Here is a 13,985-nt window from a genome sequence, read left to right as displayed (position 1 = left end):
TTCTCTATTTATAGTTGAGGAGTTAATTCATGTATGTAATTTGAATTTACCTTTAATAGAACTACAAATTTCACCCTTTAACTCGTATTATAGTATCATAGCATTTTATTTTAGTTCGTATTTTCATTCTTGAGAGTTCATTCTTCACAAAGATTTTTTTTACTACATACTTTCTCAAGGGTTCTCCTTCACTTTTGAGAATCCCTTTTTGTCATTCTCAAAAGTTCTTTTCCACGACAGAAGCGAAAAACATGATATCTTTTATTAGTTCCACGACTGTTTGTTTTGTTTTAGATTCATCTAATCTTAAAGTACTATTGAGTTAGAGCATGTTTGGAAGTAATTCTATAATAGTTAAAATCTCTTGTACTATTTTCAAAATCAAAATACGTTTTTAATTACTCAAAATCAATTTTGATGACATGCAAACTACGTTTAAAAGTATAAAATTAAATGTCAAATTAACGTTGATTGGTTATAAATGAAAGGAGTGATTTTAAATATAGTTAATTGAAAAAAATATATTTACAAATATAGCAAAACTTACAAAATTCGCTATAGTCCAGTCAAAATGTCAAAAAGCCCATGAAATTCATGCTCAACACATGCACCGACCTGCAAAATTTGATCTGCTTGCCCGCAATTAATCGCCATTGACTTGCGATCCGCTTCTTCTCCTTCGACCAAATTGAACCACCAAAAACACATATAGACTTCTAATCAATCAATCAACAAAACCTTTAATTTCCATCTTGATTAACCAAATCCATGGCAATCTTCTATCTCCTCACCTTCACAAACTTCGTCCTCTTGTCCATCCTTGCTTTCAGTGGCTTCCCAAACATCTTCAAGCCCCAATAAAACTAGACGAACATGTGATCTATGTGCATAACTATTCATCGGAGAAAATGCATCAATGATCGCAGTCGGTGAGAGAAAATAACTGAGATTGAGCATTCTGGAGTTTGAAACCCTAATTGTGGTATGACGGAAGGGTCGAGGATCGGGGATCGAGTCGAGAGAGATTGGGAGGGCTCAAGGTACATACATAAACTTTCAATTGAACGTCTATCGTGATAATCTATCAGTGTTATTGCGATAGAAACTGATAGATAGTTTCTATCTATCTATTACGATAGATACCAATAGACAACTATCTATCAGTATCTGGTAGATACTATCATCAATCTATTGCGATAGATACTGATAAATAATTGTCTATCAGTGTCTATCGTGATAAACAACGATAGATAGACAACTATCGGTGAGTATCTATCACGATAGACACTGATAGAAAACTATCTATCAGTATCTATTGTAATAGACACTAATAGAACACTATTAATGTCGATATCACAAGTATACCTGCTTACCTTTCTTTCCTCTTTCGCTCTTCATCATTTTCTCATCGTCGAGTTGTAGACAATGATAGACCATTTTCGAGAGAACAACCTGACTGTCACGAGAGTAAAGGTAAAAGCAAAAGCTCGTTTTATGTTCGTGGTCCGGAAATCTTGAAAAGAAAAAGATGGTTTTGTTGAAGAAGAAAAAGACAAAGGAGAAGGAAAATCGCATACGATGGATCGGGTTATATTTTAAAAGTCTTCCTTTTTCCTTTCTTCATCAGAAAAACTTCCTTGACCAATTGGGTAGATCAAGAAAACAGCAGTATCAGCCATATCGAAGAAGCGATCAATCTTTGATGAAGAAGAAGAAGAAAGAATAAAAATCATTGAAAACATTACGGAAGAGACGAGAGATGCGTGCAACCTTTTTAAGGGCATTTTCGAAATTTTTTAAATATCAAAAGGCCTTCACCATGTTTAGAAAATTGTTTTTTTTTTGGCTATTTTTGAAAATAGTTTAATACTTTTGACATTTTAAACAAGTTTCCTAAATGAAATGATTTTAAATACGACAAAAGTGATTGACGAATGACACCGTCAAGAAACCTACATTTGAAAGGTTTGCTTCCAAAAGAGGATTAAGAAGGGTGATCCTCTATCTTCTTATTTATCCCATCTTTGTGTTGCAAGTTTATCTTCTTTAATTTGTGCTGAGAATTAGAATAAGAGTCTGATTAGATGTAAAATTACCAAGAACTGTCCAAGGAGTTCTCATATATTTTTAGGTGATGATAATTTATTGTTTTGTAAAGTATCTCTAATGGATGGTTCAAAAGTTAAGGACATCTCACGTATTTATGAGTAGGATTCTGGTCAAATTGTGAATTTTAATAAATATGCAATTCTATGTAGTCCCAATACGTCCCATGGTTGTAAACTTCAAATGGAAAATTTGATACAAATTAAAATGGTCTCGGATTTGGGTAAATATCTACTTCTTTCTACTCATCTTTTTAAAGTAAACGGTGAGACTTAGATTTATGTTTGGAAAAAATACAAAAAAAACTATTGTCCATTGAAGGAAAGCCACTTTTCAATTAGGGGGGAGGAGATGCTCTTAAAGCCATGGCTCAGGCCTCACTAATATATACTATATCTTGTCTTAAGCTCCCAAAGTTTATTTGGAATGATGTGACTAGATCCATGGCTCAGTTTTAGTGGGGGTCTTCAACTGATAGAAGGAAAATCTATTGGATGAAGTGGAAAGTCGTGTATGCCCAAACTAGGGGGGAGGGAAGGTTTTTGAAACTTGGAAGGTATTAGTCAAGCTTTACTTGCAAAACAGGCATAGAGAATCCTTCAGAACCCGTTATTGTCAATTGTTTGATTATTTAAAATAACATATTTTCGTGATAAGGACTTCCTTGAGGCTGGTTTGGGTCATGGTCCGTCGTATGTTTGACGATGTGTGATTTGGAGGTGCATCTGTTGAAATGTGGTATCAGAAGGAGAATTGGAATGGAAGAAGATACTCTTGTTTTTATCCACCCATGGATTTCGTGAGAGAGTTACTTTAAACCTATAACCCCTTCCTAGGAGGTTTATGTTGATCTAACAGTCTGTGATTTAATTTTTGAGGAGGGAGGGGGTGGGGGATGAAGCAAAAATGCGTCAGTGGCTTAGAGATGAGGTTGAAAGAATCTTGTCTATCCCTATTTGCAGAATGACGAGTCCTGACTTCTGGGCTGACATTATACAAAGAATGAGTGGTTCACAACTAGTGGCACATATCAATTGTTTGCAAAAATTAAAAAGGGTGCTTCCTCGTCCGATGGTGGTTTAAATAGGGTTTGGTGGAAAAAGGTATGGTTTACTTCCCTAAAAAGTAAAAAAAAATTTATGAAAAGCTTTCCACTATATTCTTTCAACCAATCTAAATTTAGCAAGCAACAATATTCCAACTCAAAAGTGGTATGTGTGTCACGGAAGAGATTTTGAGTTGGAAGAGGTGGCTTCTTGTTGTAATGTGCTTGCGAAGGCGATGACTTGTCTAAATAATGATCAATTTCTGCTGTTTGGAGTTGCTTGTTGGGCAATTTGTGAGGATTGAAATAAAGTTAATAGCTTGAATCTGATTGCACCGGTAGATTGTAAGGTTAAATGGATTCTCTGGTATTACTTCGAGATCTTAGAGGGCTGTGATAATATTGGGCGAGGTCCTGATATTTCTTGGGAAGGTGTGTTGACGGGTCAGATTGCTAAGGTGGAGGTCAGATCAAAGTGTGCTGGTGGTAGTGGGTCAGATGGTGTCCGCCGACTTTTGGTATGATCAAAATTAATGTTGATGTCACGTATAATCTATCCAAATTGGGTGTTGGGTTGGGTGCGGTTGTGAGAAACAAGCTCGGTGATGTGGTTGTTGCTCAGGTTGTCTTTTGCCGGGGGTGGCTAGAATCTGAAGCAGAAGAAGTTCTTGCTCTATTATGTTTGTAGTGTTGGGGTTGATGCCCTAAAGTCTCGTGTCCTATAGTTTGTAAACAGTTTGTACGAATGCTTGTATTGTATAATATATGATATTTACTTCACATCTTGTATTTTGCTCAGTTGCTTGTTTTATTTGCTTTACCACAAACCAATAAATATAAAAGCCCTGGTTATCTGTATGTGACTTAAGCATGTATATGGTGACATACAGGTGGATCATGTCTTGAGTGATAACCAAAATGGTCTGTAGTATATGAATATAGGAGGGAGACCTTATCTTGGTAACGCTACGGATGCAGTCCACTTTGTAGAATGGTCACAAGTGTTGTGACTTGTTGTAGATGGTCTGATCTCGATCATTCGTGTTGGGGACATGCAAGCGAGGGCATCCTATACAAAGAGTTTGTATAAGACCTGACCACGAAGTGTTAACGTCTCGTTATATAACACTATTCATGAAAGAGACTTCACTTCACTAGGTTAACCATAGGTAACATGACCTCAATCCTGAGTGAGTTGGGAACTCCTGCCATTGAGGGCGGTCCTTTGATTTGTATGGGTGCGAGTGGCCAGGTCGCCGATTCGAACCTACTATTTTGGGGATTCGTCTGATTTGGGAGCTAGGAACTCAACTACACAAGATAGAATTCACTCATTCCCCAAGGCAGGAATTAGTGGTACTTAAGAAGTGAGATGTAACTACAGGGGAAAAACGGTAATTTGGTCTAACTGTACTTACGAGCATTTGTGAAGGGTCGTCGTACTCATGATTGGTTATATCCGATGGACACAGAAATATATCTATGGTAAGAAGAGTTCAACTATTGGTCTTTAGTGGAATGCTTGACAGTTAACGGATGGTGGATCTCGTGGCTAAAGAGTTTAGTCAGCTATTCACAGACCGTTGGAGCTTCGAGCCACAGGTCCATTAGGTCTCCTAGGTAGCTTGGATAAAGTCGATAACAAGTGTTTGGGTTAATTTGAAATGTTCAAATTGACAAGAGGAAGTTCGATTATATATGATATAATTGGACTGGTTAATTATATATGATATAATTGGCTAAAAGTATGAAATACATTATTTTGGAGGAAATTAGATGTAAATATGATTTATATCAAGTAGAGGAGAAAATACTATAGTAGATATATGATATCAAACTATAGGGTAAAAATATAATATGATTATATTAATTATTAATTAATTGATTAATTATATGATAATTAACTCAAAAATCACATTCGGACGTAGGTTAGTAGGAATGCATCAGTTATTGTAACTGATGAATTAAAATGAAAATGGTTTTCATTTTGAATCGGTCCGTCTAAAAAGAAAGAGAGATCACATTGGTGAAAAGTAATCAATCGCTTAAGTATTTCGAGGGCCTATACGATAGTCACTTTCCGCCTAAACGATCATCCACCTCACGCCTAAAAGATCGCACACTAGTTCCTACACGATTGGATAGCTTCCCTAAATGATCGTAGTGTGTGTCGGGTTTGCTAAACGATCGTATACCATTTCCTAAACGACCGTTCAGTAAAACCTACACGATCGTGTAGTTTCTCCTAAACGATAAGCATAGTGCTATACGATAGCATCTTTTTCCCTCCCACTTGCTTATCGCTTACACGATTTGTGCTTCCTCTACGAAACTCACCAAATACCATGCTTTGGGTTCTCAATCCGAGAATACCCGGGGCTCCTTTCTGGTGGTGTCGTCCCCGTTGCGGTCGTGAGTCTGAAGTTTTTCGCTGCATTGAGTTCCGAAGTTTGAAGACTGTCTTCAACTAGTATGACAACTCTCTCCCTCGTTTATTTTTTGTTCAAAACATGCCTTTCATTGACTGTTAGTTTGCATAACTGTACGTTTGAATGTATATTGTTGTATTTCGGTCACTGTGAAATTGGAGTGATCCGAATGCGTTTATAGAACTCTTCGGTAAGAAATCCTTCATGCAGTTGGTTGAAGAGATTGTGGTGGTGAAATGTGGCTTGAATATGACGCTCAAGTTGTGGTAAATCATCCTAATCCCTTTCCTTCTCTCTATTTGGGATTACTTTTACTGAAGTATATTCTTTATTAAGTAGATTAAAAGTGAGAGGGTTGAGTTATGCTCGCTGTAGTAATGTGGCAAATTGGGGTCAAATATGCTTTGTCGTCTTGCGTCTCGCATTACTAGACTCATGACTTTCCTATTTCGCTTTTTCCGTGTTGTTGGGGCTGACAAGGATGATTTTGATATTTAGTTTTAATATATCTTTGATGGATTTCGAAAAAAAAAAATACATATCCACAAAAATTTATTGACACTAGAAAACTTTCCCAAAAGGATAGAAACATTTATAATAAATTTCCATTCAATACAAAACGTTTTTTCTTTTCTTTTTGCTAAAATCTTTTATCCACCTACTTTTTCTTTTTTCTTTTTAGAAATAAGCCACCTACTTCTTTTCATCACACATAACTTGTTTTTTTTCCATACATTTTTGCCTCTTTTATATAAAAAAAATAAATATATTATTGTTCTGTAAACCATCAATTAATTAACCAGGATTTAAGCCGACTATTTTAACAAAATTAAAGCAAATTCACTCTATTTAAATATTATCGAGTAATTACATTACATAACACTTTTAGAGATAATAATTAAATGTAACAGTAATATTTTTAAAGAATTGTAAGTATAACAAAATCTATGGACGATAGATTTTATCACTAATAGACTTCTACGGCGATATGATCTATTACCGATAAATCTCTACTAACAATATAGTCTATCACTCGTATATTTTGAAAATAAAATTTAAATTTTGTTATATTTATAAATTCTTTTATATTGTATTACTATATTTACAATCGTTCCATAATTATTTTCCAACTAAGTTAATATTATTAATTTATCTAACATAGGAAATTAATTAAAACTTCGAATTAGTGATTTGGTGTATGGAAGTGGGAGGCAAGGGGTGCCTTTAATTAATAATTTGAAACACGAAGAGTCGTCTCCCACGTTTATTAAATTTTCATCCATAAATGAATAAAAATATTTTTTATAAATTAAAAGAAAAAAAACAGACACAAAAAGCCACGTGTCAGGATCTGAAACGAGAGACTAAGGGATTGTAAAATGAAAACGAAACAGAAGAAAATAACCCCACATGCAAAATTCCAAACGGCAGCCCCCAAGAGGTTTAACCGCGGTTAGAAGAGTTAACCCAACCACGGTTAAATACTGGGGGATCGTGTTAAGTCTCCTCCTCCCTTGGGATTTTACTGTTTGTCTTTTGCATTTGAGGACCCACCATTTTCTCAAGAGGATAACAACAAAAGCCTCAGCACCGTCACTTCGTTTCTCTCTCTTTTTTCCTCTGTAATTGATGAATTTCAGCGGCGAAGAAGAGGATTTTCAAATGGCTTACGGAAGGTAAAATTCAATTTCTAGAAATGATAGAGCGTAACTCTTGTACTATTTCGGTTTTTTGCTGCTTGTTATTGGGTTTATTACTGTTTTGATATGTGAATTTGATTAATGGAGCTTGAAATTGTGGAGTGTTTTCGTTTTTCAATCGAATATATGCTTGTGCTTGTGGTTGTGATTGTGATTCTCTCTGTTTTTTATTTTTTTTTCTTTTGTTTTTGTGCTGAGTTTTGATTTCATTTTGTGTTGATCCTCTTGCTGTAGTTATTGAGTCCGTAGTTTGCGGTTGGAGGTTTTTGGTTATCTGAATTGTTTGTTATCGAGTGAGGTATATGCGAATTTTCGGCATGTTGTTTTGAAGAACTACATGCGTTTCGTTTGGTTATGTATTGCTGACTTTTTTTGTAAGTTCTGCCACTTGTTTTCTTCTTCAACGCTTTTGATCCTTGCGTTACTTGTTGATTGTCGTCGTTTCTTTCCATTTTATCGGGTAGGAGATTTTGATTGACCCCGAGTTTCGCGATCTAAAGGCTGCTGAGGTCGTCTTCTTTTTGTCACTAAAGCGAAGAGTTGCAGTCGGCGTGAATATAAATTCATGTAGAGTATGAATTCTATTATTTCTATCTCTGTTTTTGGTCATAAAACTTAGTTTTAGTTTTGCTTTAGAGACGGAGAAATTTGCTGGAAATTCTTTGGCGAAGATTATATACGCGGATCGAACGTGGCGTTTCTTTCACGCAGAGTTTCAAATCTTAGTGTTAAGGGTATGGATTGGAACCGAATAATTAGGAACGCTTTAGTTAATTACTTACAATCTGATATTCATGTTGATTTTTCCCTTTTTTTGACGTTGAAAATACATCTTGTAATAATTAAATTTTGGATATATTTTATATTATCTTCTTATTTTCTTTCTCTTATATAATATTATTTAGTGATTAAATGACGATTTCTCCTCTAATATGGATGTTTTTCTTTCTTTCGCTGGCTGAAATATATATAATTTATAGATTTAATTCGCTTGGCATATGAGTGAGTGTTTCTTCTACGCTTTGTTTATTTTATTCATTTTATCTGATGAGTTTTGACTTTTTAATTTTTTTAATTTTTTTTTTTAAAGTGTTGTGTTGGAGCTATAACCAATTCAAAGTAGTTCTGCTTCTTGAGGTAGCATTTAAGTTTTTAACCAACTATTGATGTTAATATGTTGACAGGATATCGTGAATGATCGATTTTCTTGGGATGTTTCACCAGAACTTGAAATTCTGTGGATTGTAAATTCCCTGAAGCTGTCGTTTTTATTTGAACAGTGCTTAGATAAGAAAACAATCCATCCATAAACAAGTGGTTTCAAGCCGACGACACGGGTTTAAATTAATTGCTTTTGTAACTGTGGTGTGTTTATTCCAATGATGAACACCATGGGAATCTTTGAAGATATTGGCTTTTGCCGAAATCTTGAATATTTTTCGGCTCCTCCTGGGGAACAAGAGACAGCTCAGGAGCATGAAGCTGAGGGTGCTTTGGAGGAAGATTATAGTGATGAAGAGCTGGATGTTGATGAGCTTGAGAGAAGGATGTGGCGCGACCGAATGCTTTTGAGGCGACTCAAAGAACAAAGCAAAGAGAAGGAAGGCACAGATAATTCAAAGCAGCGTCAATCCCAGGAGCAGGCCCGAAGGAAGAAGATGTCTCGGGCTCAAGACGGGATCCTGAAGTATATGTTGAAAATGATGGAGGTCTGTAAAGCTCAAGGATTCGTTTATGGGATTATTCCTGAGAAAGGAAAACCGGTAAGTGGAGCTTCTGATAATCTTCGTGCCTGGTGGAAAGAAAAAGTCAGATTCGATAGAAACGGCCCTGCAGCAATAGCCAAATATCAGGCTGACCATGCGATTCCTGGGAACAATGACGACTGCAATATAGTGGCATCCACTCCTCACACTTTACAAGAGCTCCAAGACACAACCCTTGGGTCACTTTTGTCGGCTCTGATGCAGCACTGTGATCCACCTCAGAGGCGTTTTCCGTTGGAGAAGGGAGTTTCCCCGCCATGGTGGCCCACCGGAAACGAGCAATGGTGGCCTGAACTAGGACTACCTAAGGACCAGGGGCCACCCCCTTATAAGAAGCCCCATGATCTGAAGAAGGCTTGGAAAGTCAGCGTTCTCACTGCGGTGATTAAGCATATGTCACCTGATATTGCCAAGATTCGCAAGCTTGTTCGCCAGTCTAAGTGTTTGCAAGACAAGATGACTGCAAAGGAAAGTGCTACATGGTTGGCCATTGTGAACCAGGAAGAAGCGTTGGCTAGGAAATTGTATCCTGATAAATGCCCACCCGTGTCGATTTGCGGGGGAGGATCTCTTTTGATCAGCGACACTAGTGATTACGATGTCGAAGGAGTTGAAGATGAACCGAATATCGAAACAGAGGAAAGCAAGCCCCATGATCTCAATTTCTTTAATATGGGAGCTCCTGGATCTAGAGAAAGACTTATGATGGCACCTGTGGGACCTCAGATTAAGGAAGAATTCATGGAGAACAATTCAGACTTCAACCAAAAGAGGAAGCAGATGACAGATGAGTCGAATACAATAATGAATCCGAAGATATATACTTGCGAGTATTCTCAATGCCCTTACAACAGTCAGCACCTCGGGTTTCTCGACAGGACTTCAAGAAACAACCACCAGTTGAATTGCCCGTTTAGAAGTGATTCTTCCCATATATTTAACATGCCAAGCTTTCAGACTAACGACGACAAATCGTCTTCTCCTGTTCCTCCATCATTTAACCATCCTAAGCCACCTACTCGGCTGATGAACCCGTCTCCACCCTTCAGGGTATCAGGACTTGGACTTCCAGAAGATGGCCAGAAAATGATTTCTGACCTTCTGAGTTTCTACGATTCTAACCTTCAACAGGACAAACCTTTGAATTCTGGTAATGTCGACATGCGAGACGATCACAACCAACAGCAACAACTGCCAAAATTCCAGCTCCAAGTCGACGATAACTTATATTGCCAAGCAGCTATGGTGGGAAATAGTATACCAATTCAGCAGCAGCATGATTATTCTTCTACCAAACTTCCTTTCGAAGAATACAAGGCAGCATTCGATTCTCCGTTTGGCATGTATCCGAACGATAACATCTCCGACTTCAGATTTGGTTCGCCATTTAACTTGGCATCAATTGATTATGCAGCAGTAGACACATCATTGCCCAAACAAGATACACCCTTGTGGTACCTTTGACGCACAAAATATGACAACTCAGCATTGATCGCTCCAATGATCGGAAGTAAATATATTTTCAGAGGGAGGAGGAAGAAAGTCATCTTCATGCCCTAAAGAAGGTGAAATTTCTTCCTATATCTACATGCTAGTTGTTTAATATATATACACATAAATATATATACATATAAAGTGTGTGTGTTGTGTAATTAGAATGGTTCTGCAGCTACATACATTAAGACGGTTTTTACATAATGTAGGATTATATAATATGATGCTACTGAGGTAGTGGTAAAAGTAAAAACAAGTTGAGTCTCACTAATAGAGGAATCTTAAGCTCTCAATTATTAGTGTATTTCTGGGAACTTAAAAAGTTAAAATTAATTACTTGTTGCCTTTGCCCTTTGGAATGTTTATATTTAATATTATTGGGATACTTTCTTAAAAACTTATGGATGCCAATTTTCTTTTTGCTGATCAGCTGCTGTATTGTATATTTATGGATCAATTTTATTTTTTGACATTCATGCATCTTTTTATTCTTCAGTTTCTTCTTATATATATATATATATATATATATTACATCACATGTGGGGATTTGAGACACTCATGTTTTGAAGTTGGTTGGCATATTCATGCATCTGATTGGTGCTTGTTTATTGGAAACCAGCCAATCTTTTCCTTGGCTAAACAAAGGATTTAATGGGAGGGACATGAAATGTGTGTGTGTGTGTATATTTTAATCAACAATTTCATAAGTGGGGATTGAATTGTTAACTTTCTAGGGTAATATTATAATGGGTGTTTTATTTGAGTTATGTTTCATATTTGCAAATGGTTGGTTAGATGGTTTTTTTTTGTCCTTTCTAACTTTTGACCTTTTTGACCTTTCTCATTTATTTTGTTTTGGTTTTTGATGTTATTGAACTTCTCATGTTAAACAAGTTTTTATTACCATATGTTGCAATATGAAAAATTAAACGTAGATGGAATTTTAATGGCTTAAATCTTTTAAAATAGAATTTATGTAGTTTTAAATATAGTAATTAGATCTAAGGTATTAGTAAATTATAGAATTTACCGATATAATAAAATTTATATTTTACTATATTTATAATTAATTACTAGCTCTATGAGTAGCATCCGAATTTTAGTATCTAGAAGATTATAAAATAATAATTGTGCTCATGGAATATAAAACAATTATGGGTTGTAATGATTATTTGCATTTAGTATATGGAATTGATGAGCATGTATTTTTGCTACATATATAGGTCAGTTGAAGCTACAGCCTACATGGGTCAGGTTAACCCATCGGTCTGTTGACTATAATAATAGATAAATATTAAATGAAGTATAATAATAAGAATAGCTATTAAATTGAAAAATTCTAGAAAATAAATTAAATATTTTGAAAGATGATCTACGTGGTCATCCTTTTTCTAATTGTTGAAATGAATAGTTCATCTTCCGGATCATTTTCAGCACTTCTTTTAACTAAAATTTGACATTCGTATTATTATTGTCACCGAAAACCAAATTAGTAATAATAATAATGGCAATAATCTAACATAATTCTAAGAATAAGGAAATTTTTTTATCCTCAATTTGTAGGGAATAATAACTTTTTAGTTCTTAGATTTTGGTTTTAGTTTTTATTTTATCCCTAGATTTTAACATATTACATATTTAGCACTTTTATTTCAATTTAGTGTCAGAATTTCAAAATGTTATAATTTTATTTGAAAAATTTGAGTCATGTTTCAATTTTGTTTTGCGTTTTAAAATTATATTTTGAATCTCAATTTTTCATTATTTTTAATAATTGCAGTTAATTTTTATTAATTAAATTAATTATAAAGTGAAATTTTAAATTTAATTTTAAAAATGATAAAAATAGTGAAATTTAATTATCTATAATTTTTTAATAATTTTTAATTTATTGACATAAATTAATTCAAAGATGGAAAGTGAGTATCTACTGAAAAGTCAAGATTAAAAGTGTACATTTTGAAATATGAAGGTAAAATTGAATTAAAATTTAAATGTTAAGGATAAAATTATAGCATTTAGAAATTTAAGGACTAAATCGAAATTAAGCTTAAAATATTAAGGATTAAATGTGTAATCTTCGTATTAAATAAGAATTAAATCTAAAATGTGGGGACAAAAAGGTATTCTTAAAAATAAATAAATAGTAAATTACGTGTTATTAAAAGGCTGGGGAATATTAATTAATCAAATATTTGGCGGTGAGGAAATAAAAAACCTTGACCTTTTTAATTGGATACATAATTTAGTGTTTGGAGTTTATAAATTTTTCATTTTGTTGATGAAAGTTCTAGTTTCACTATGAAGGTATAAGAGATTTTCAAACAAATTCCAATCAACACTGTCAAGGAAATTGATGTACTTTTTAAATGGTGATAAACATTTAGGAATATTATTTTCCATGAACCATCTTATTTTATTTTATTTTATTTTTTAATACAATTGAGGTTGAAAAATTCGAACCCCATAGTTACTAACGCACATGTATATCAATTGAGCTATACTCAATTTAGCACGAGCCACCTTATTTTACTCGCTTAAAATGCTTCAAAAAATCAAATGCTTTGGATAAAGTTAGTTGGGTTGTTCAGTTCATTGAGTTTAGGCAAAAGAAAAATACTTTTGGTATGCAAACTTTCAAGTAACTAGTTCCTATACTTTGGTTTAGTCTCCGTACTTTTAATTTTGGTAACAAAATGTTTTTTTTAACTTTAGTATGTAACAATTTAGTCATTATACTTTCAAATTTGTAAAAATTTAGTCCTTAATATAAGAAAATCCATAAAAAATAGATGTCAATTTTCATTATTTGATGTAGACCGTGTATTTTGTAAAAATATTTAGTTTCTACTTGATTTATTTATGCAAGAAATCTCACTAAATGATTAAATTATTATATAGTAAAATTTGGACTAAATTGTTATAAAATTGAAAATACATATACTAAATTGTTTCAAAGTTTAGGGACTAAATTGTTATTTCTATGAAAGTTTAAAGACTAAAAATGATTATTAACCTTGATTTTGATAAATGATCTATGCATGGATGTAAGCTAAAATCAACATTATATTAATAAGTACATGGATCCATTGAAGAATAGTCTTACCCCGTTGTCGAAAAGTCTGTGTTTCTTCACACATCAATAGTGAACTCTGAATATTAGATGGAGAATAAGAGGCTAAAGTAACACATTATATTGAGGTCATAACCATGTATTTATAGATTGACTCTAGGATTTCCCACAATCCCCTAAAGTCAATGAGGTGTCATTTGCTCAACGCCTCACACCTCCCTTCCAATGGACTCTAATTAGATCATTTCTGGTATCATAGATAGCAATACATATAATTATCGACCTAAATTGTTATACATTAAAGGATTAATCTAATTAATGACAACATTTACATCAAGATTAAAAAAGATAAGAGGTTGGGGGAGCCAACTT

The 13,985-nt window shown here is 34.2% G+C and overlaps 1 protein-coding gene across 8 annotated transcripts; it reads left to right on the top strand.

Moving 5' to 3' along the window:
* Positions 1-7,103: 7,103 nt before the first annotated feature.
* Positions 7,104-10,937, top strand: LOC120076830 (ETHYLENE INSENSITIVE 3-like 1 protein). Of its 8 annotated transcripts, none has more exons than XM_039030769.1 (4): positions 7,132-7,256; positions 7,745-7,847; positions 7,917-8,014; positions 8,465-10,937. In XM_039030769.1, exon 4 carries the CDS (start codon positions 8,660-8,662, stop codon positions 10,508-10,510), a length of 1,851 nt encoding a protein of 616 aa, XP_038886697.1. In that variant the 5' UTR covers positions 7,132-7,256; positions 7,745-7,847; positions 7,917-8,014; positions 8,465-8,659; the 3' UTR covers positions 10,511-10,937. The 8 variants fall into 8 exon arrangements, with proteins under 8 accessions (XP_038886698.1, XP_038886697.1, XP_038886701.1 ...); XM_039030768.1 differs by lacking the exon at positions 7,132-7,256 and adding an exon at positions 7,304-7,654; XM_039030773.1 differs by lacking the exon at positions 7,917-8,014 and having other exon boundaries at positions 7,745-7,852.
* Positions 10,938-13,985: the final 3,048 nt, after the last annotated feature.

Source organism: Benincasa hispida, chromosome 4 (genome assembly GCF_009727055.1).
Source record: "Benincasa hispida cultivar B227 chromosome 4, ASM972705v1, whole genome shotgun sequence".
In the NCBI taxonomy this organism is placed as follows: domain Eukaryota; kingdom Viridiplantae; phylum Streptophyta; class Magnoliopsida; order Cucurbitales; family Cucurbitaceae; genus Benincasa; species Benincasa hispida.
The sequence above is the reverse complement of the archived record's forward strand: the minus strand, read 5'-3'. Positions and strand labels throughout refer to the sequence as shown.

Bases quoted from the DNA above. Each gene is read 5' to 3' on its own strand.
- LOC120076830 (XM_039030770.1), top strand. From the start codon at position 8,660: ATGATGAACACCATGGGAATCTTTGAAGATATTGGCTTTTGCCGAAAT.